We start from the raw sequence: 24,836 nt of genomic DNA, 5'->3' as shown, positions 1-24,836 counted from the left end.
GACCATACAGCATTATGTTGAAAATTGGATAAACTCTAGAAGGACATTTTAAAACAAAGACATGCAAAATGCTCTATCGGGAGCAGACCGCACAGTATTTTGCATGCACGCATTTTCATTGGTGTGTGAAAGCACGTGTGTCGATTCTGCTCTGTATGCGTCAGAGCCCGTGTCGGTTGGAATCAGAAAGGTTGACCTTGGTCATAAATATCTAATCAGTGTTTGCTGTCTATGAAAAAGATCAATTTATTCCTGACCCAATGGGAAAATGTGTCTGCCCCAACCATCTCCACCTCGCTCGCAGACAAAAAAAAAAAAAAAAATGCTAGGCGGTGAGGGGGAACGTTAACCTGCTGTGGATGAATGCGTGAAAAAAAGAAAAATCTTCATTAGCCTCTGATGAAAAGTCATCACCTGGAAGCCACAGATGGATAGCTTTCATAAAAGCCCCCATTGTTTGTTTGGGCTGAAAAGAAGTGAGATGTGATACAATGAAAAGCCATTACGGAGCAGCAAAAATGGGATATTACGTCTTTGATATTGTCAAACAGAAGAAATGCCAAGCCAAAATTGCTGCAAAGCCAGTCTTCAAGGTTGATGTGCCACATTTCAACCAAATTTGCTCACGGGAGAGAGATAAATTTCCGTTTTGGCCCAAAGTGGCGCAAGACACTCACCTCATATCATGCACATTGAACACTTGCAAATATTTTGAGGGGAAGAAAAACACAAGTGGCAGATAGAGAGAGAGGGGGGGGGTTAGCTATTCAATTAAATGAAGCCTGCCATTGTGTTTGTCTGGCCCGACGGCGGCATCTTTGCCTGCTCTTATTTGCCTTATTAATATGCATGCTAATGTACCTATTTTATGGCTCACCACCTCTGATTCACTTTAAAATCAATTATCCATCTGGCTCTGCCATATCTCGCTCAGGCTCAAATGTCTATTTATTTCAACAAACATACATCGGGCACAGCACAATAAAGATAAATGCCTCGATTAGAGGCAGTAAACAAAGGACCGAGGGAAGGCTTTAATGAGATTTGGCACAAAAGAAGCTTACACTTTCTTAAATAATGAGCCAAGGGTCTTGTTTTTTTTCCAAATGCAAATGATATCAAGGAATGTTTGTCCGTCCTTGTTCCAATTTCATTTAGATAAGAGTGTCTATAAACACATATTCTCACATGAGCACATGACTGCCTTTCTGTCTGCTTCGTCCCGGCGGAGGAGAGGAGTGCTTCCCCTCCACGGACACATTAGTGCGTGACGAGTTCCCCAAATTTCCCTAGGCCTTTCAAAAGATGCCGAAAAGAGGAGATGCAAGTGACTGATGTGAAGGGAAGTTGAAAATAGCTTCAGTAAAGTTCAATTAATCCCATCTGAATGATCACTCAAAGTGATTTGCTTTTTCCTTGCCTTTTTTTTCCTGGATGCCCGGGGTGCTAAAGTGTAGAACAATGTAGAAAAGTGGCAACTGTGTCCGCCCATGTATAAGCAACATGTATTCAAGACTCACAGAGTGGTGATTGATGATTACTACTGAACTTGAAATCTAACCCATCAAAAGAGATCCTATAGCTAAGAAACTTTTCTTCACCAAACAGTCAAATGTGACCGCAATGCCCGTTCTCAGGTGCTTCCAATATTGTGCTACCTGGTGCAGATAAAAATGCATAAATATGGCAAAGTGTGCACCTGCTGTACGTGGGGTGGGTGGGTGGGGGCGATCTACATGCAGAGCAAAACGAGTCTCATGCAATCAGCGGCGTGTTTCTTTTGCTTTTGAATGGAAAAATAAATCTTTGATGTGAGGGCAAATCCATTTGGGTGGGTCGCACATACAAATTACATGCATGGGAAGGGCAAGGATAGAGGGAGCGAGAGCAGGAGAGAAAAAAGAGGATGGGAAGCAGGATGGGAGAGAGTGAAATAGTGTTAAATAAAAAGGGCCATAGGCTTGGGCAGGATGGTAATGAAGAGGGGTAGAGCAGCAGCTGAGGTCCCTGTAGATGAGATCTCTCCCTGACATGTGTGTCCCCTTCATTACCCATTAAGGGGGGCACAGTGATGAATCCTTAATATGACATTACACCAATTTTCCTCTTCATTTAGCCTGCTAATGTGCTGGTCTGCTCCTGTATGGCCAGGGGCTGTCTGCACGCACCAGACTTCACCAGAAATAGAGCACAGTGGCCACTGGTGGCATACCTAATTAGGGCCACTGTTCAACTAATGGGCCTTTTTTGACAAGCGGTTGCCTCCGTTGACTCTTTTATCGCACAGGTAGAAACCATGACCAAACGGCACACGAGTGCTCACGCCTTCCTTCAAAATGAAATCATATTTATTGAATGCCTTCACCCACATGGCGCACAAACATTTAAGCGCTAAATGACTTTCACAAATGGACTGTTTAGAAGCGACACTGCGACTCTCCCAAAATTGCGACAAACGTGTCACGAAGATGCCGTGCACAAAAGACAAAAAAAAAATCCATTGGGATCATCATTTGAAATTTTTTAGGGTGTTATGCCATATTATTTCCACTTGCTGCTTTTCAAAATGATCATTTCAAAAGGCTCGATAAGGCTCGCTGCTGTCAAAAGAAACTCACAAAAACCATTTTCAAGTAATGGCCGACAAATTCACTGGCTACACTTCTAATACTGCTGTGATGGCTTTTCTACTCTTTAGATGGAACAAGATTTGTTGCCAGAAATAACATTTAAAAAGTTTTATGGACACATTATTGTGTGTGTGTGTATGTGTGTGTGTGTGCGTGCGTGTGCGTGTGACTTACTCAGCATGCCCATCCCTAGCATGAAGGCATCCATGGTGTAGGGCAGACCCCTGGCTCGCCCTCGTGTTCCAGGAGGGAACATCACCTCCTTGGGCTGGGCCTTCTTACATTCTACCTATGGAGACAGACAGAGAAAGACACAGCACAGCCAAAGCATTAGACTGTGCAAGCAGACAAGCAGACAGATCTGACAGGGCTGTCCAAACTCTTTAAGGTAGTTTTCTATTTGACTTGCAGAGCCCAAGATGTGTTCCATGGAGAAAAACAAGACAGAGTCAATCCGAGCACCTCGCATTTTAGAGGCAGGTCCCTGTGGAAAACTTACAATCATGCTCTGGCTTCTTTCAAGCAAAGGTTATTGCTCTGGTGGGCATGTGCCCAATGCTTCGGGGAAATACACGCTAAATACTTTCAAAGACTTTTGGAGAATACAAAGTGGAAGCAGCTCTGCATGCTCTCCAATGACATGAATTGCTGGGGGAAAGGTGGCTTTGCTTAATCTGTTAGCTGAATCATTAAATTCACCACTTAGCTATTGTCACCTAATGACGTAATGACTGCTTCCTTCAAACTGCCAAGAGTGTGTGAAGGAGAGAGATGTGGAGCTTTCAAGAGTTAAAGAAGGTGAAAATAGAGGAGGACAGACTCAATGAAAAGTCCATTCTCAACAGAATCATTAAGTAATACCATTGTGAATGAGGAAAATCATATTTTCCACATGGAAGCTTTTCCAGACTGAATTTTTTGTGCTATCACAAATGTCGGCTTTTGCAACTTTTCGGGAGGTCTTGTCAACACATAGGACACTGTATACATTTCTTGCATTGATGCTTTTTTCATGAGCAAACAAGATAGAAATCCTCCAGTTATGACCATTTCAATATATTTCTCATAAGTATGTAAAGCACAAAGGTGGACTGGAAATGACTGTCCTTCAGGGACAAGTGTGGGTGTGTTGTTTGTGTGTGCGGCAGGGGAGGTGGAGAAGAGCTCTTTACCTTCATCCAGCAGTAGACTGGCAGGTGAAGTAAAGGACTTTTCTCATTCATTGTGTTTTGGAAATGCTAATTCATGGGGAATGTGATCAGAGAGTGATCAGAATCAATCAAACAGTTCCTATAACATTTTTTGTTTCACAATACTTGATCAATGTTGTACATAAATGCATATACTACTGCCTTTTTTACATATTTTACATTTCATATGCTTTTTACACTTTATCTTGTGTGCTCTAATGCTCTTTTATTTAAATTTGCTTTTTTGCACCAAAGAGCATTGCTCAAATTTCGATGTACTGTGTACAGCGACAATAAAGACGATTCTGATTCTAACAAAAACGCATATTATTCAGTGATGGAGCTAGAGGGGGTGTGGTGGGGACAGGCCCCCCTGAAATATCCTTGGATACACCCCCCCCCCCCCCCCCAGGTGTGGGAATTTTAGCGCCCATACATCAGAACACACCAATGATTTCTTTTTATTAGAAGACCCAAGAACAGCACCGATATTTTCGCTCAGCTGACTGCGCGGATGGATAGGGTTGACTGCTTGAAACATAAAAAAACATTTGCTGCAGAGACCGATGAGCTCGATAAAATTATTAAGATGCCTGAGCAAAGGGACACAGTATACTAATAGTGACATATTGTACTTTTAGAAAATTTAACATTTGGATAAAGCAAAATCCCCTCAGTGTTTAGAATCTCAAAGGAGCTGTTAGATCTGATGTTTCTTCTGTGTGCTTTCTGTAAAAGCCGAGGACTATGAAGTCATTTTAAGGACTGCACACTCCCTGTGGTGCTTCAATATTCCGAGATGCTAATGTCTCCACGCATACAGAGACACTTTCAAGTGATGCCATCATCAAATGTCTGCCATCACTTTCAAATTTGAGCACTGTTTGAGCTCTCCTCAAATGTCCTAAGCATTGAGCATGGTGGACTTTACCGCCTTCACCGCTCATCGCTTTTCTTCTTCTTCAAGTATAAACATGCCATTACTTACAGGCCGGAATTTGCAAGGCAACCTTCCATGTGGAACTGACTCGCCCAAAAAGTGCCCCTTCTCCCTCATTAGGCACATGATGTGCAAACACTGCAGAACATTTCCATTAAAAAAATACACTATGTATTTTTCAAGCCATTTTCAACAGCATGCTGAGTTCATTTTTTATGGTAGTTTTCAGACCAAAATACTAGTCATAACACATTAAGTCTGCGGCAATGATGATTTAGCTCCAAAAGACAATTTTACAATGTCAAAAGGCAAACCAAAGTCAAAGTCAAAGTCAAAGTCAGCTTTATTGTCAATTTCTCCACATGCCAAAGACACACAAAGAAACCGAAATTTCGTTCCCCCCTATCCCACGGTGACAAGACATGGCTCACAACAGACAAACAAGTAAACAAGTATAACAAAAGCGTGCTGAATAAATAATGAATAACTAACACAACAATAAATAAATAAATAAATAAATAAATAAATAAATAAATAAATAGGAGGAGCAGAAAAACAAGGAGCAAGTGCGCGTACAGCAGACATTCCCGAAAATAGCGCAACAGTGCCGCACGCTACGCAGAAGGGGGTAGCGAGTTCAGGGCCCTAACAGCCTGGAGAAAGAAGCTGTTGGCGAGTCTGGTGGTGCGGGAGCGCAGGCTCCTGTACCTCTTCCCAGAGGGCAGAAGGTCAAACAAAGAGTGAGCCGGGTGACTCACATCTCTGGCAATCGAGGTTGCCTTGCGGGCGACATGGGAGGTGTAAATGTCCTTCAGGGAGGGTAGCGAAGCACCAATAATCTTACCAGCCGTATTCACTATGCGCTGCAGGGCCTTCAAGTTCTGTTCAGTGCAGTTACCACCCCAGACAGCGATGCAACTGGTGAGGACGCTCTCAATGGTGCCACGGTAAAATGTAGACAGGACTGCCTGAGGAGCACATGCACGCCTGAGCTTCCGCAGGAAGTACAAGCGGCGCTGAGCTTTCTTTGCCAGTGACGAGGTGTTTTCGGACCAGGAGAGGTCCTCACTGATGTGCACCCCCAGGAACTTGGTGCAGCTCACCCTCTCCACCACAGCACCGTCGATGATCAGCGGCAGGTGTGTTGTGTGACCCTTCCGGAAGTCAACAATCATTTCCTTGGTCTTATTGACGTTCAGCAGGAGGTTGTTGTCCCTGCACCACGTGGTCAGAAGGTCAACTTCCGACCTGTACCGAGTCTCGTCGCCCTTCGTGATGAGACCCACCAGAGTCGTGTCGTCAGCAAACTTCACTATGCGGTTGTCGCTGTAGGTCGCAGTGCAGTCATGCGTCAGCAGGGTGAAGAGCAATGGACTGAGCACGCAGCCCTGGGGGGCTCCCGTGCTCAGCGTGATGCTGGCGGAGATTTTGTCGCCAACACGCACCACCTGAGGCCTCTGACAGAGGAAGTCCAGTATCCAGTTGCAGAGGGAGGTACTGAGGCCCAGCTCGTCGAGTTTGCAGATGAGTCGCTGCGGCACAATGGTGTTGAAGGCAGAGCTGAAGTCCACAAACAGCAACCTCACATATGAGTCCTTTCTCTCCAGGTGGGTGAGGGCCGAGTGGAGGGCAGAGCAGATGGCATCCTCAGAGGACCGCTTGGCACGGTACGCAAACTGGAAAGGGTCAATGGTGGGGGGGGAGAACGGACTTGATGTGCTCCATGACCAGCCGCTCAAAGCACTTCATGATGATGGGCGTCAGTGCCACAGGGCGGTAGTCATTGAAGCAGGACGGTGCAGGTTTCTTTGGCACAGGAACGATGGTGGCAGCCTTGAAACACGAGGGGACGATGGCCTGCTGCAGGGAAACGTTAAAGATGTCCGTGAAGACACCCGACAGCTCCCCAGCGCAGTCCTTCAGCGCTCGACCCGGGATGTTGTCAGGGCCCGCCGCCTTACGGGTGTCAATAGCGGCAAGCGCCCTCCTCACACCGTCGGCAGAGAGGCGCAGGGGCTGCTCGTGTGGGGGGGGAGTGGACTTCAGTGGGCAAGTGCTGTTCTGGGCGTCGAAGCGAGCAAAGAAGCGGTTCAGATCGTTCAGCAGACGGACGTCGCCCTCACAGCTCCTCGGCGCGGGCTTGTAGTCCGTGATGGTCTGAATGCCCCGCCAAAGGCTACGTGCGTCCTTGCTGTCCTTGAAGTGGGTGGAGACCTTGCACGAGAACGCCTTCTTCGCTTCTTTGATGCCTCGGGACAGGTCGGCCCTCGCTGTCCTCAAGCCAGCCTCATCCCCCGCTCTGAAAGCCTTGTCCCTGGCCCTCAACAGTCTGAGGACAGCCCCCGTCAGCCACGGCTTCCAGTTCGCGCGAGTGACGACGGATTTCGAGCAAGTCACATCATCGATGCACTTTGTGATGTAAGAGGTAACAGAGTCAGTATACTCCTCTATGTCCGTCCAATCGTTGTAGGTGGCTGCCTGCTTAAACAAGTCCCAGTCAGTGGTGTCGAAGCAGACGCATACGTGCGCAAACACCCACCCACACGCGATTCCTGATGTGTACTTTAAATGCTTCTTATCTATAATGTTCAGCGGCAGCGTGACTGATTGGTTTGCAGGGTTCACAAGCAACTTCACAACCAGTCCAGCTGGAAATTGACAATTCAGAAGATGCGACTAATTAAAAGCTATTGCGTCGGTTTTTAGATTGGTTTAAGGGGCTCGACATAAAGTGTCATGCTTTTGATCAGTAAGGCTTTTTGTTGATTAAAGCTATGTGAAACAGCAGCCAAGAGGCGGATCAAAACATCAAACTGTATTTTGCTGTGATACATGTGGTGTGCTGAGGAACATTAAGACCGCATTATTAGCGTGGATATGCTCACATCACAGTGACTGTCTTGTGATGCCTGTACACAACTACACGGCCATGTCTATGCAAAATGTTATAGTTGTTGCTCTAAAATAGAGGACAAGGCCACTTTTCATTATTTTAGTTTTTCTCTACTAAAATATGTTTTCTCTACTAAATATGTTTTGTATCAATCAGCTTTAAAGTGGCATTCTCTTATGGCACTTTTATTCATATTCCTTTCATATTCCTTGAAATGTATTGTTATCTCCTCAGAGCACTAATTGGGTGGTTGTGCCAGGAAACCAGAGTGAGAAACTGATGACAAAGACAAAATTCCTCCCTCCTGTTGTGAGCCTTGTTTATTGAAAAGAAAAGGAAAAAAAAGAAGAATCAAATTAAATTAAATTAAATGTAAATTGTAATCACTGGCCTTTTTTTTTTTATCATGGTAAGAACAAAAATGAAGTCTGAAAATCAAACAGTGTGACTGGCTATACACTCCTGGAAAGCAACAAATGACGCGAGCAGATCTGGTCCACAGAGTCAAGACTTAAATGGACATCAGTACAGCAGAGAGAGAAGGTTGTGAGCGTCTTGCTGAGCAGCGGCCTCATTTTAATTATAAATAAGGACATACAGTGTCAGGGAGGAAGTGCTCCTGGTTACACCACACATGGACTCAAGGTGACATCGGCCACCACACCAAAGGGTCACTCATTCATATTGAGGCCCAGCGGTGACCTTGTGCACTTCCAAGAGGAAGAGCATGGAGAAGGTGGGCTGCCCTACACGTCACGTGCATCGCCCTCACGACTTGGGTGAATTTCTGTCTCAATCAATTATTCAAGGACCATCTTCGATAAAACTCACAGGGAGGATGGATGAGGTCTATTTCTGTATAGTACTTCATAAAAATGAAGACAGGAAGCATTTTTTATTTCATGTGCTGGTGTTTAAAGAAAGCCAATAACTAGCAGCCTCCTCTGCGACTCCACGGCAACACCGAAGGGTCTTTGAAAAATGCTCTCAACGCTCTCCACATCCTTTCCTTTTTGTACACGTCAGCACTTTGAGGGCCACGCTTATTTCCTGCATACAGGGACATTTATCTTAGGTGTTATCAAGAGGGCCTCTCTCAAAGGTGACAAAAGCCTCGGAAAAGCCTAAAGCCTCTGGGCGGTTCTCTAACATGGGCCCCCTGGCCCAAAAATTCAGAATTTTCTGGCAGTCACAAAATACTTCAGGAGAGAGGGAATGAAAAAACACAACACGGAGCAGCCGTAGTTTTAGCTTGAATTGGAATCTATCTTATATTGGCTGTGTAAAAAAAAAAATCCTTTGTGTTATCCTATAATGAACTAACTATATGTGTGCTTGTGGCTCCTGTTCACGCATTAACCGCATACATGAGCAACATTTTGGAAACATTGTTTCACAGACCTTTTCTCATTAGTTGTTGCTACAAAATGCAAAGGGAAATGCAAATGATGCATTTCTATGTCTAATGAGCATTATTACTAGCACACAACTATCTTGTGATTAGCACTCAGAAACAGACAGTGATTTGGACTGTAATTAAATGTTAGAATAGCTCCAGAGGATGAATCCACAGTTTGTAAACAATAAATTTTTCATCCTGTATATTGCATTAAGCGCAGGTAAGGGGACAAATGGCATTCCCTTTGCTTATTATTTTAGGACACATAAAAAACAAAATCTTCGCCATTTATATTCAAGCTTTGAGTGTAGAGGTATAAAAATGTCAACAGTGTGCTCCAACTAAATGTCACAGGATGTGACAGAATATCTTTTCTACAATAATTTCAAAAACACTTTAGAGCACAGAATAGGATGCAGCACTGAAGCATAGAGGAGTGCACGCCGGGGTCATGTGTGACCCGGGCTGGTCCCTGGTGAACAAGGTTCTACTACACTGGTCCTGTCTGTCAGACAGACAGTCAGTCTGTCAAGTTGTGGAAAAGGCCAGAGGGAGAGGGGAAGGGGAGGGGCACTTTGAGAAACCTGAAAGGCAATATTCCCTCCAGTCAATAACACAACGGCTCAAGTCCCACAATTTTCATTCATCAGTCCCCATGTGTGCAGACCATGCTTTACTAGTATGACAGCTTTGATAATGCTCACATGGGCCTGGAACAGGTTCATGCAACTGAAAGGCTGAGGAAACAATTGTACTTGCATCCCGGAACTTGACAGATTCTGCTGCAATCACGAACGGATATCTCTCCAGAGGTTTGCGTGGTGGAAATGTGGTGGAGGTGGACTCAGAGTCATGACGCAGAGGATCGGTTACTCGAAATCATGGTTTAACGGCAAGACAAGTATGCCTTTGAGTGCCCTGAGATGACCGAGCTCCAAGTGTAAATAAAACAAGCACCACAGGAACCTGTGGAAGGCGTTAATCCCCAACTAATGAACTCAGACTCCGCTTGCATCATCCCTGGACCTCGTCACCTTTGTGTGTCCCTCTAAATGTGTGTCCCTCTAAATGTGTGTGCGTGTGTTTGGGATTGTGGAAGAGGGACAGGCTCCCAGTCTCCTGTCTCTCAGCCTGACAGGCACAACTCAGTCACACAATTTCACGCTTTGTGGCCAGTACACACCACTACTTTCCCATCCCCGAAACCCACAGAACCACAGGGGGTGGTGCGTGCTTGTGAGTGGGGCTGGCACTCTCAAACACACACGTGCACACTTGCATGCACACACACACTTGCACGCACATGCACACGCACACACACAGACACACACACACACACGCATCCCCCCCCACACACACAAATATTCGAGCAAAAAATAAATACATCAAATATTAATCCCTCAATGCGCACCTGAAATTGAAAAAAAATAAAATAAAGAATGGACTTACCATTTTATTATTGATTTCATGAAAATGAATTTCACAGACTTTCTCAACGATGTCTTCACTGTCAAATGTTATGAAACCAAATCCTGTGCAGAGAGAAGCAGATGGCAGGGAGGGAGAAAAGGGGGACAGGAAGTTAGTAAAAACTTTGGAGGAAATGGACAACAAGGCTGACTGTGGATTGCACATCTTTGTGGCGAGTGAGCGTGGCCTTGCGAAGGTACGAGACATTGTACTCTTTAAATCAGGAGGATGATGAAAGCTGCCACATTAATCGGGACAACCCAAAACCTCTCCCACAAGACATAGATGTTTTTTACTAATGCACAAAATGAGCTGTGCATGAACATCACCTTGTTCAAAGAACAAAACCAACAATGCATGAACTCGCAACAAATTACATACTGGCAAATCAGAAGCTACACGATAACACAGGTTTGTTCGGACCTCCTCAGTGGGGGCTCCGTCGAACCCCTGAGACCGACTCACCGAACCCCTAGGGTTCGATCGAACCCAGGTTAAGAAACACTGTGTTATTGTCCTTATGTTAATGCCGGCTGTTGTCATTTACACCAAGACTTTCATGCTGTATTTATAATTGGAAAGCACAACTTCTCTTTTAACACAGAGGGAGAGTCATGAAGGTTTGCACCTTGTGAACACAAGTGGAATGTGATGCTCGCTTGGGCGTTTTGATGGTGATGCACAAAGCAATCTGCCTCCTCTATAGTAGCAAAGCGATGTTCTATTCCTTTTGCAAAAGAGGAACCGGCGCAAAAGGGAAACAGTTAGTGGATAAAGCAGCAAGAGCAACTGAAGGGGGATGAGTTTCTTTTCAAAGAGACCGAGGCCAGACGATGAAATCAAACTAACTCTGCTGGAGATTTCACAGCAAACACAGCGCCGGTCTAACTGGCATGCTCCACGGGAAACACCGTCAAATTATTACCATGTGATGTCAGATGGGGTAAGAAGAGGCAAAATCTACTGAGTGCGAAAATCATCGAGTCAATACACGAGCTGTGACAAAAATGCAGTCTTGACAAGATGATCATGCTCACTTTTGTTTTATATATCTTTATTTTTACATTTTTTATAGAAAGTCTCATATTTTCTTTCTGTCCCCCCATGGCAATAAACAAAGCCTCCTCCTTCACATCTTGTGAATGTGTGAGCTGATTAAACACGGACAACATTTAATCTAATGAGATCTTAAGAGACTGAGCGCCATTTTCCACCGAGCCACGTGTACGCCAAGCTGCAGTAGGGAGAGCACAGCGCACAATTGTTCAAGTGGTAGTGGGGGCTGAGGGAACGCTGATGACGACAGGCAGGAACAGGAGGAAGATTCTTCTCCTGCTCACCCCACCTTCATGCCAGCGCACGGAGCACTTTTGACAACCAACAAATCAACCGCCAGGAGTAATTTGTCACAGAGGGCTGTGGGAGGAAGGAACCGAGTCTGGGGGGAGGGAAAGGGAGGAGGGAGCTGTATCTGAGGGCAACGTGCAAGAGGAAAAAGGTGGAAATGAAAGGAGAGGGAGCGAGCGAGCGAGACAGAAAAAGTGACAGGGGGAGAGGTTAGCGTGCATGGCCCCTGTCGCCACACTCCTTCCTGCAGCTACAGGCAGCTCCTCCATCAACTGACGGGACATTTTCTCCTGCACCATTCTATCCACTTGGGTCAGGCCAGTGCCACATCAACACAGATACACACCAGCCGGGCCTTTCTACACATGACTGGATGTGTTTCAAAGAACAATGAGATGCTTTGCTGTGGTTTAAACTATACAACATGTCTTCCCCCCCCCCCCCCCCCCCCCCCCCCTCCTTGGTTCAGCACACATCATTTAAGTCGCTCCCCTAAGCATTCACTAAACTTCCAGAACTGCCGTTGTAGCTGTGCATCCCATTTTCCACACCGTACAGACAATAACAAGCACAAAATAGCACCAATTGTCTTGAAGTGTTGCGTCCCTTTCCCTCCATTGAACATGACATGAGGATGACCTCCACAAGACTATTAAAGAGTGTCAGCCCTGACAGACACAAAAGAGAGAGGTGTCATCACGCTCACAATGAAACGCCTCCTTACAGCTTAAACAGTAGGCTGGAAATGGAAACACAAAGCCTAGTCGTCTGATAGGATGGGTAATAATAGGTGTTGCGGGGCCGTCGGCTGAAGCTACGACTGCGCTCGCCTCACACTTATTAGCTGAAGCTTGGCCTCGCTTGTCGCCTTGACTTTCGCAGCCTTTTTCCAGCTTCATCAGTCGTAGCGCAATCGGGGCGTGTTTATTTCACTCAAATTAGCCCTGCGATGAATCATCTCTCTGTTAAGTAAGTTGGCTAACACTTATGATAAGGTCAAATTTGTTTGCTATCCTTGTTTCAAATTACATCACTGAGGAACAGAAGCTTACTATTTTTTTGCACTTGAATATTATACATTACAACAAACTGTATCTTGTATCTCAAGCAATACTTGCAAAACTGGATATTTTGTTCTTTGTATCCACATTAAAGCCCGCCAAGGGATGTGGCGCTGCATGAAAGGTAATTTAGGTCTGTATGTATCTCGCTCATTGTGGGTCTGTGCATTGACATCTTTGTGGATAGTCTCAAAAGTTGTGATAGAGTTGTGAGGCTATCAGATAGTACACTTCTTTTTAAAACTTTAAATGATATGTTTTTATTTTTATGTTTAACCCCCCGACATGGAGGCTTGCAAATGCTTTGGTATTGATCAACTGCAGCAATTATGTGGAGTAAATTGTGAATTATTTAGCCTGTCATTTTCTCCTAAAGTCTTGTGAATCAAAGTTTTAATCTCTCTGCACACAGACACCAAGAACTACCAATATGTCTGCAAACTACCTGCGGTCTCAACTGATCCTCCTCTCCTTCTCCTCCTTGAATATTCAGCAATAATTGTGCATGATCAAACCCCCACCTGTCCAATCAGCAGGCAGAGCAGCGCAAGCTTCTGAAGTGAACTGTTGGTGTGCATGCCCTGGCGTCTAAAGTCCCTTTTTTCAGCACGGCAGAGAAGCAGACATCCACGGCACAGTTTGATGCCTTTGATCAGTATTTCCGTATGCAATTACTACAGATCGAGAGCCCCGAGGATTAATTCCCTGTTTAATATGGCTAATGCCATGAACTCTCCAAGACCAAAGGACACGTGATAAGAAATTACATACTGAGGTATGGAAGCCTACTAAAACTAATACTGCTACTGCTAATAAAAATCAGCAAGTCAGTAAGAGTAAGCACATCCTGCAAGCCAAAATACAATGAAAATGTAACACAAATACAAGAAGATGTGATGATGTAGGTGTGCAAATTGCCTCCTTTAAATTTGACCAATATAATTCTAATTTTGCACTGCAAGGTCAACAACATCAACACTTTAACACAAGACATTAGGGTGATGATTACGTGTAGGTGGCTTGTAAAAGCATTAGGTGATGGAAGGATTGGCCTAAAGTCATTTTAAGAGCAGAGCTTTGCACATGCTGGCATACTTGATCAAAGCAGTTAACAAAAAAAAAAAGTAAATTTACTTGTGCAGTAAGTCTTTTTTCATCCATGTCTCTGTTTATTCATGATTAGAACAAACTTAAACTGGGTAACAGAGTGTAGAGTCACAAAAACAAACAAAATTGGCTCCTCGGTTCACAAACTTTTTAATTTTGTGACTCTGTTGATAAACTGAAATGTTTGCAAAATTAAATGTTCAAAAACCAAATTTTTTTTTACCATGGAAACACAATTATCCATTCCAGGCCCAGCACAAAGTTACATTTATGTTATCTTTGTCAATAACATGATGCGTTCCGTTCCAAATCACATTTTATGACTGTATTCTTTGTCAACTTTGGTACTAAAAATAGCTAGCATAGCTAACGTGACTTCAAATCAACCACTATTTTCAAAAAACCTAACCTGATTGAAATCATTTGTTTTTGTCATCCACTAGTTAAAGAGGTGAGAAATGTTTGCTTCCATTAAAGTCCAATATGTGTGCTTTTGTTGCATTTCTTTCACAGCAATTTGGCTCAGCATGCATGCTGAGGAAACTAGTTTGTCTGCGCCTCTAAGTAGGTCAGCTTTTCAGAGTTGGCCATCAATTTCGACTGTCCTACTTTAAAAGGTGCCCCGCCTGGATATAGACACACAAAACATTTGTATTACATTGAAAAACTCAAACCTTGCAGGATCGTCTTCATTTACATTGTTCTTGCAGATTTTCATATTAGCATTAGCTTTGCCTAATCGTACGGGTGACAGCAACTATTGTTCAACACCCATTTAAGCTGCTAATGCATTCCGAGTTGCAGTGGTCAGCATGAATGTGCATCGAAATAGCAACGTGGTGTGTGCATCTGGGAAATGAGTATCTCTCTGCTGACTTCTATATACGTACTTTTAAAAAAAGATTTCCCTACCGATAAAAGAGCCTCATTAGTGCCAAACAATATAGAGTATGTCCAAGAGTTTATTTCTGTCTGCTGTATGATCAGAGGACTGCGAGCACTAACTGAAAGGAAGCAATTAGCCGTGGAGAAGGTAACCACGTACTACCTCTTTGCTCCCTGGCACCCAGACAGCAAACTAAAAGCAAGTGGACTTAAAGGGCTAAGGGGAGCACTTGGCAATGTGAGCAAATTCACTTTTAATAAACAAGGCGAAAAGACACTGCTCTTGTCACGGCCCTCCCCTGCCTGTTGTGGGCGGTTTCCCATGGTAGGCAGGGGTGGGGCCACCTGAGTGGTGGCACCTGTGCGTTTAAATAGTTTGTGCTGTGCTCATTCACTCTCTCTGCTCTCTCCCCAACAGGTAACACATTTGGGTTTGTCTTTAAAGTCAAAGTCAAAGTCAGCTTTATTGTCAATTTCGCCACATGCCAAAGACACACAAAGAAACCGAAATTTCGTTCCCCCCTATCCCACGGTGACAAGACATGGCAGACAACAGACAAACAAGTAAACAAGTATAACAGCAGCGTGCTGAATAAATAATGAATAAATAACACAATAAATAAATAGATAAATAAATAAATAAGAGGAGCAAAAAAGGAGCAAGTGCGCGTACAGCAGACATTCCAGAAAATAGCGCAACAGCGCCGCACGCTACGCAGAAGGCGGTAGCGAGTTCAGGGTCCTAACAGCCTGGTGAAAGAAGCTGTTGGCGAGTCTGGTGGTGCGGGAGCGCAGGCTCCTGTACCTCTTCCCAGAGGGCAGAAGGTCAAACAAAGAGTGAGCCGGGTGACTCACATCTCTCGCAATCGAGGTTGCCTTGCGGGCGAGATGGGAAGTGTAAATGTCCTTCAGGGAGGGGAGCGAAGCACCAATAATCTTACCAGCCGTATTCACTATGCGCTGCAGGGCCTTCAAGTTCTGTTCAGTGCAGTTACCACCCCAGACAGCGATGCAACTGGTGAGGACGCTCTCAACGGTGCCGCGGTAGAATGTAAACAGGACTGCCTGAGGAGCACATGCACGCCTGAGCTTCCGCAGGAAGTACAGGCGGCGCTGAGCTTTCTTTGCCAGTGACGAGGTGTTTGCGGACCAGGAGAGGTCCTCACTGATGTGCACCCCCAGGAACTTTAGTTCATCTTGTTACCGTAATTTTTGGACTATAAGTCGCACCGGAGTATAAGTCGCAACAGCCATAAAATGCACAATACAGTGAAAAAAAAACATATATAAGTCGCACCGGAGTATAAGTCGCACTTTTGGGGCAAATTTATTTGTCAAAATCCAACACCAAGAACAGACATGAACCAGCAACAACAGGCTAAACGATACGGTATGCTAACGTGACATATACACAAACGAGGAGCTGAGAACGGGCCTGAGTAACATTCAGAGTTATTCAAATAAGTATTACATAAATAACACGTTTATCAAACCATCTGTGTCACCCCAATTCATTAAATCCATCGATCGTCCTTTATGTAAACAATGCCGCGTATGCGCCACATATGCGCCGCTGACGTCGGACTCGTAAGTTGCATTTCTAATTATTCCACAGACCCATATAACGATATATAAAGTATATTTGAAATAACTATCAGATAACAACAATATTATCAAACCATCTGTGTCACTCCTAATCATTAAATCCATCGATCAAATTCCTCGTCCTTTATGTCAACAACGCCGCGTGCGCGCCGCCCAGATCTAGTATACAACTATATTGTAGCGTTAACAAAGTACCAGGAAACACGTGTGTTTGGTAAACTTTATTTAACAAAACAAGAGTTCAACGAGCCAACAACTGCTGAACTGTAACGATAAAAACATATACAAGTTGCTACACGAAATAAAATATATCAAATAACTATAACAAAAATACGTTTTTCAAACCTTGTGTCACTCCAAATCATTAAATCCTTCAAACGTGGGGCCCTTTGTCATCTTGGTCATCATGTGATAGAATCCTTTGCTTCATTTAGGAATGTCAGCCTCCTTTGTGCCAAGCAATAGCCCAGGCCCAATAGATGTCCCCATTTCTATCACACGCGATGACAACCAATGGAGGGGAAGAGTGCCAGCATTAGGTCAGGACAGAAGTTTTTTTTTCTCTCTCTGAAAGCCTTTCAGACCCTCTGATGAATTTCTTTTGAGAGGTGAAGCAATGAGGGACTTTGGTGAAATGAAACATACACACCTTTTGTATTTTGTGATCATTTGATATAAAGTAGATACTGCAGCTGTTTCATTAAACTTGATTAGCATTTCTTACTCCACAAGAATGTGGAAAGTCTGCTCGGGAATAATAGGTGGTGAATGTGTGAAGGCAGTGATGGAAAAAGATTACAGCAAAGGTTTGCATAAGATGACTTTAGAGACGGTGAAACGTAGCTAACTCGAGTGTCTTTGAAAGACCAGCAATTGGAATGTGAAGTCGATTCACGTCAATTAGGTCTATATTTTTATTGACTTTAAAACTTTTTAAAACTTTATTTTTTTTAGTGACGCACATTTAGCAGAAATGGCTTTTAGTGAGCTTCCAGATGAAAATCTCCCAAGTGTGTACGTAGCTCATGTTTCACTTGAATGTAGAAGAAAAATCATGACAGTTGCAGCTAGTCTGTCCTCTTAAGAATAACTCACATCATGACATCATTACCCCATCAAGCGCGGCGTGATGATGTCACTTTAACCCCAGCGACCCTCACGATCAGAGCATGCTCAGCCGCTGTCTCAGCTGGACCGCTACTTTTCATAAAAAACCCACACACTCATCAGGAATAGCACCGTGGTTCACTCAGCCTGTTTTTATACAGTCAAAATAGCACGACATCTTAGTAACAAAAATATCCTTTCATCCGTGACTTTGGGCAGTCAGAGGAGATGAAAAAGCGTCTTGGATGACCATTATCATCTTGCTTTACGTAGGAGTATATCCGAGATGAAAAGATTTGTCTTCTTCATTGACAAAGAAAATCAAAGCGCCGCACAAGCAAAATGGCGCATTCAGGCTACTTTTACAATGTCTGGAACCAGCAAACCAACGGCTTGTCACATGAATACTTTTTCTTCGATTCCATTCCTTGATGTTTTTAAGTTCATGAGGAGTCACGATCAAAACTACGATTCAGTTTTGATTGCCCAGCCGTAACGATCAGTTCAGTTATCAAATAAAACGTACACAACAGTGCTTAGAGCCACACACGCAAACACTTTCACATACACAAGCATACGCGCGTTAAATCCCACTCGTGCTGCACTTGGGGAACTGAAACGACTTTGCCTCTGTGTTTAGTTTCTCTCTGAAGTTTACTTTTTCAAGCAAGGGGGGAGCTCAATTCGATCTCAAAGCTGACTTCTGCGGTGAGTTTGAAATGAGTAGATTTAATCCTGCGCAACAAGCCCGAGCAAAACAGCAGCGGAAACTCTCCAATGCTCTTACAGTCCATGTTAGCACCTTCACTGCCCAGATGATTGACATGAGCGCGGTTATCCATGCAAGGATAGTGTGGCGGAATTGGAGAGAGCTTCAAAAGCAGATGACGCACGGCCTTCTCCTCTGGCTAAACTTCCTGTATTTGTCCTTTGACGAAGGGGCGGATCAATCCGGCAGGCAGCGTGACTCTGGACCCCCACTACCTGGAGGATGCGCTTTGAACAATCCGGGTAGGGTCATTCTCCCTGCGCTTCATCATCTTAAAGGTCAGACAATCCAAATAGCTTGGAAGACACTTCAGTTGCAGAATTGCCATGAACCTACAGCTGACCATGAAGAGCGTCTCCACCGGGCATCCAGAGAGGTCACAAAAACAGCGGTCATGTTAAGCATGGGATTGTGTGCGTTGCAGTTCTTAATTTATGACACAGAGTGGCGCTGCTCTAAGCAGGCAATCACTTGAGACTTGGAGGCATGGTGTCACAACAATGTTCCAGGCACACTGGGAAGGAAAAATAAATCACTCAAGTTAAGAGAGAGTGTGACTGTTTAATATGCACTCCAAAGATGTCTTGTGATATCTGTGGCCCTTTTTTTTTTCTTTTGTATTTACGCTGCCATGCATATCTGAATTGGGCCACTTGAGAGCAAAAAAAAAAGGGAATTGTGTCACTTGAACCATGCAGTGTAATTCTTGCCATAATTGTAAGTCAAATGTACATGTAATTACACAATTAAAAAAAATGATTTTGCTATTTAATTGGAATTAGGCCCTTGGACCCAAAGTATAAATCCAGCCAATTTTTCGCACTAAAGTTGAAGGAATAATATGCGCTGAGGAAATAGCAGAATCCAATAGCTTCAGTTACAAATTTCTATTTTTACTTGACATGTAACAAGAATGGCTGATAGACACCACATGGGACATGACAATCTATTGTGTGATGAGTTCTTTTATTTGATGGATCTGAATAATGACGCCATTTTTATCACATTTGGCTTTTTATAACATTTGGCTCAACTCACTGTCAGACAAATTTAAATACTGCCTTCCTGGTCTGGTTATTTTGTATTGGTGCACTTGTATGTGTTGTGATGCAGGCTTCATGACGGAAATAGCGACAGAAATAAATTCAAGGTCAACTGCTGGTTCCACTCCAGCGAGAAAAGCTACTAAGCTTAATGACAAATGATAGGCAAAGATTAAGCTGGAAATTAAATTCTGCCATTTAGTGGAATTGAACTTTACTTACTTTATGATTGACGTATTATACATTAAATGTAATTAAGTTAGTATTCATCGGTGATGGAAATGAAAATGGCATAGTAGAAAAATAAAATCCAAGTCGAATACAGACCTGTCTAATTGATACTATAATTTATTAGTAGTTTCAGCAATTGAGATTGCGCAATATCAAATGATTATGTACAACACACAACAGTTACTTTAACTTGCTTTTTACATAATCCACAACCGTAACAGATGACAGAGCATGCTCTTGTGTTGCAATGGAGCATAACATTTAATTACTCATATTGTCAACCTTTTTATGATTATTGCAACCCACGAACGTCAGCTCTATCATGGTGAAATTAGGTGAACAAAATAAATGTATCTCGTCTCTCAAACTTGAGGAACGGACTATAGCTTTCAAACAGAAGAACTGTGCCCCAGTGTTATCACCCATTAAGCAACAGATATTTGAACACAAAAGGTGGAGCAACACCTGCAGACAATAAAAGAACACTATTAGCTGTGTATTCTTATCTCTAAGAGGAATGCTTCCGAGGAGCTGAGCTAGTCTGCAGTAGTAAACAGTATGGAATAATAATTGGAATGATTTTGGTTAACTTTATGATAGAACCATTTATTTCCATCATGTAGCATGTAGCGCACAAATAGGGCGCTTTGCTACTGCAAAACATCTGTGTAATAGAGAAAAAGCTAAGCTGCATGTAATTACGAGACTTGCACCTGCACCTTTTCAGAAAAGTATGTCTGCTTCAAAAGATGAAAAAGCTTTTCAGTTGGATAGAATGATTGTGCACACCTGATCTCTGCCACTCCGAGCAGAGATCAGGTGTGCATCGATCCGTTTACATACTTAAACCGTCAAGATGCATTCAAAACTCAGGATGCTCTTTCCAGATGTGACAAAACTCTGAAATCTGCCAAGCAGTATTTTTTTTTATGCTTGCTGCATGCAAAATCACATGGAAAATGAACGTCTCTTTTCTTGTGTTGAAAAGGGAGACAAAATACAAGTTATAATCTTTAATTTAGCCATTCAGCCACAAATGTTTACTGATGGAAAGCACCCACGGGGGATATTTAGATTTTATTACCACTTTCTATCAACAGTCGGATTCATTAGGTAACATTTGCTGCTAGAAACGGCATATTCCCCCCCCACCCCCTTTTTGGCTGTCTGTAACAATTTGCCCGGTCCATCGAATAAACACCTTTTAACAGTCAAACAGTCATTTTGGCGTACTGCCTGCAGTTGCCTCGAGGATATTCAACAAGCACCGCATGCAAGCAAATACATTGCCATAAAAACGATAAAGAAAGTGCTTTACTGATAAACATATTGCCACTTCATCAAAACCCGATGAAAATCGAGCACTTTGGAGAATAAAAAGTCTCATTTTGTCTGCTGCCAAGGGTGAAAGTGTCTTGGCAGAATGTCTGGACGAGCTTTGACAAGTTGGGCCATCTACAAGAGATGTGTGGCGATGATTTGGATTGGGTTGTCTGGGTTCCCCGATGCATTCATGGTGCCAAAATGTTCTCTTCCTCTCTGGGTGAGTGTCTAAAATGGACATGTGGCCCTGCTGCTGCTGCTGCTGCTACTACCCAGGAGTCAGATTATATGATAGGTCCATTATTAATGCAATGTTTCAGCTGGAAGAGACGTACAATCATCTTGGTGCGGCCATCGGAATGAGCGGAAGTGGCCGCGCCAATGAAATGGGCACGCTCTTACTGAGAGTTGAACGAGGCATGTCAAGGTATGCAATGGGATGTCATGTGCCCCACGTTCAAGCCCCCAGATGCTCATCCACATGCCACAGATTCTGCACCATGTCCAAACAGATGCTATATCAATGATGCTTGTGCCATTGCCACATACAGTAGCTCCTTGGTAGCCAAATCGGGAGGAGGAGAATGAATGAAAGACAGGGGATGACTGAATGAGTCAGTGCTTGGAAGCCAGACAAGAGGGAGGATCATGGGCAAGAAACCAGATCTTCCAATGAGTACAGCGGGATGAGTAGGCTATGCCAGAGGAAGCTAAAGAGACAAAACCCTGCGGATGAAGTGTTCTCCTTGTTCCATCTGCTCCTCAGAGCAACAGAGAAAGAAAACTCAGAGGAATCGCAACTGAGTCATGTCGTGATTTTGTCTGTGATGGGAAAATAGATCAACAACTAAGATGCTGAAAAAAAAAAAAAAAAAGAGTTACAATTTGTCTCCGATTGTTTCCACGTTCAAACTGTGACAGCATCACATGTTGTTGAGTCAAGTTGTGTTCGAAATTAAAACTGGATTTAACCCAGTATGGGTGCGCAGTGAAAACAACCTTTGTCTGTTCTGTGTTTAACCTTCAGTAGTTCACGTCGCTAAACTTGGAGATTTGCTAAGTTCTGGATAACGACTTTTCCATACATTGATATTTCTTTGCCAAAGTTTCCTTTGAAATGTATTTTGTGATCCGGAGACTGTGAGACTGCAAAGGAGGTTTCTTCAATCAACCCAATTAAGATTTCACTCACCGAATTAATTTTCCATGCACATGAAAGAAAAAGTAGACGTAAGGAGAAATTCGAGGCATTATCCTTGCATTTCAGCAACAGTGGTGGTAGACAGAAAAAAAACAGCAACCCCTAAACGGGTTGCATGTTTTTTTTTTTTTCTGATCAAACATTAAATCAGACCACGGCAACACATTTCATGAAAGGCTTTGGCGCTGTCACACGAGCAACGGCTGGGTAATAAAGGCTTTCAGCAGCTTTGAAATATTGCAACATCATTTTCAACAACATTTAACCAGCAAACCCATCAATAATTTTCATTTACATCATCCACTGCAGTGAAATTTAGCACCAGCTAAAACACAAGCAAATACAATGGTGCTGGTGAGCTACGCCTGTTGTCATCATCCATCCTAATCAGGCCCACATTCACCCTGCTGTCAAAACTGCTCTCCACAATTCACTTTGACGGCGTCAGCTGAACTCCAAGACTTTACCAGCCACTGTAACGAGCGCTGGCCTCCAGATCCAAAGACACATGGGTCCCTTCTCGACACTTTACTCGTCGGTTGCAAGACTTTGCCATATTCACTCCAAGTTTGTCACCGCTGGAGGCGTTTCTTCGACTTACAAATCATTCATCCAAGAAGTCACTAAATGACCTTATGCAACGTGAGCATCAACCGTTTTCAATAATACTGGCTGAATCTAAACCTTATTTGCCGTTTTTGGAATGCCGCTGTTTGATCAATTTCCAAGTGTATGCGTCTGTTTGTTACTCTCCACACTAAGTGCCACATTATCTGCATTAACTTGGAGGACAAAGCAGGGCACACAAACACGCCGCCAAGAGACACAGACAGAAAATAGATGGAGTAGCGACACACACTATTTTAATTATCCCCTTGTCTAACCTGCCCTCCAATTATAAATAAGAATGTATCTAATCCCTCTATTGATGCATGAAAGACGGGACAATAACACGGCACCTGAACGCAAGCTGAATAAGAAGTACTTTCATGAAAAAAAAAGAGGCTAAACTGAGCTGATTAGAACAAATCTCGGTTCACATTCACGACTCAGCTAACGTTTTTTTCCAGACTTAAAGGTTCATAATGTTGCATATTTGTATAAACTATGAGAGAGTGGAGAGGCTTCATCACCACCAGAGACAGAAGCCATGATGATGTTTATGATAGCACAGTTAAACGCTAAGGAGACTGCAGAGATTGGCATAATGAATATGCACCGGCTAATTTATGATCACTCATTTGGAGCATCTTTTTTGGCGGCTCAGCATTGAGTGAACGGATGTTGCTTTTATATATTGCTCCTCTTCAGTCTGAAAATAACATAGGATTACAGTCCCAAATGGAAAAAGGTGGTCAGCTTCTCTCCTGATTAATGGAGTATTACATTGACCTGCGTGCCAGGCGATTTTGTACGTATTTGGCACAATATCATATTACAAAATATCTCAGGGGAGTGTAATAGAAAATCTTTATAAAGCAAACTACAAATAATATCAAATAGAATCAAAGCTGAACCCCTTTGGTGGTGAGATAGACATTTGGCCAACTGGGATAAATGTTTATTTCCTATCGATATTTTTTAATGTGGTAAACCTAACCCCGAAATGATATCCTAATAAATACTTTCCCAGAGCGTAAAGATTAACGCTTTTATCCATCCATATTTTCGCTTTGGAACATGGTAAAAAGCTTTTCTCTTTGTTCAGGTGTCTGGACTGATTCTCTCCTCATATGTCATGTTGCTTGTCTGTGCCAATCCTATTGCGTGTACATTCAAGCCCCCCAGCCGTGACAACAGCTTAGAAAATGCTACAGTGCAGCGTGAAGGCATCCTTTTACAGCAGAGGAGAGTGATGGAGAGCCAGCACCGTGTTATGTCCAATGGTCAGATAAGCTCCGGAGGCACAAATCGAGTCCTTCACTTCTGTTGGAAGCAGACTGCAAAGCTGTTGGGCTTGTTTCGAAAGAAAGACATGCTTTCCAACATGTGTTCTACAATGGCTACAACATTCAAAAAGACGTTATGACAATGTTAATATGTTACATGATGTGATTTTTATACAAGAGGCGTGGCCTGTGCAGCAAGGATTAAGACCTAGTCAGGCTAACTGAGAGATGGCCTCAATGAAACTATTGATCTCAAGGGAAAGATGAACTGGAGCTTTAGTCAGTTATTTACCTTTCAAGACTTATTTCTTCTTGTAATCCCGCTTCAGTGTTTCAGTTTAAATTATCAATCCAGGCACCTTGAGGGGTCAGCCTGTTCTCAAAATGAAGCATAAATTGACATGGCAACCTAATTATGTTAGGGTTTCATATTTGACCATTAAACTCCACATAAAAAATATTTATTAGCTGCAGGATGGTCTGACTACCTTTATTCTCAATCCACAGGGAACTGTCCAGAGGATGAAAAGTGCCCACAGCTGAATAGATTCTCAGCTCTATTCATATTTTCACTGTCACTGCATGCTGACACCAATAATCATGATTGTGTCTACTTTAAAAATCTTCATCTTGTACTCATCTTAGTTGATGGGAGAGTTGGCATGCAATCACAAGCATGCACTGTGAGCAGTGCATGTTTAGGGCAAGAGAAGTCACAAGAGGACTTGGCAGTTCTTCTCCATCCC

General features: G+C 43.4%; 1 protein-coding gene across 11 annotated transcripts in view; it reads right to left on the bottom strand.

Annotated features, from left to right (window-relative positions):
• LOC125982155 (RNA-binding protein Musashi homolog 2) overlaps positions 1–24,836 on the bottom strand; it is a 207,076-nt gene that overhangs the window by 67,737 nt on the left and 114,503 nt on the right. For all 11 annotated transcript variants that reach the window (XM_049742436.2, XM_049742437.2, XM_049742443.2 and 8 more), the window contains exons 8-9: positions 10,502–10,584; positions 2,805–2,919 (exon numbers count right to left, since the gene is read on the bottom strand). In XM_049742436.2, the coding sequence (XP_049598393.1) occupies positions 2,805–2,919; positions 10,502–10,584 (198 nt within the window). The remainder of the gene's footprint in view (positions 1–2,804; positions 2,920–10,501; positions 10,585–24,836) is intronic.

Source organism: Syngnathus scovelli, chromosome 15 (genome assembly GCF_024217435.2).
Source record: "Syngnathus scovelli strain Florida chromosome 15, RoL_Ssco_1.2, whole genome shotgun sequence".
Lineage (NCBI taxonomy): Eukaryota > Metazoa > Chordata > Actinopteri > Syngnathiformes > Syngnathidae > Syngnathus > Syngnathus scovelli.
Note: the sequence above shows the minus strand (reverse complement) of the source record. Positions and strands in the feature narration are given on the sequence as shown.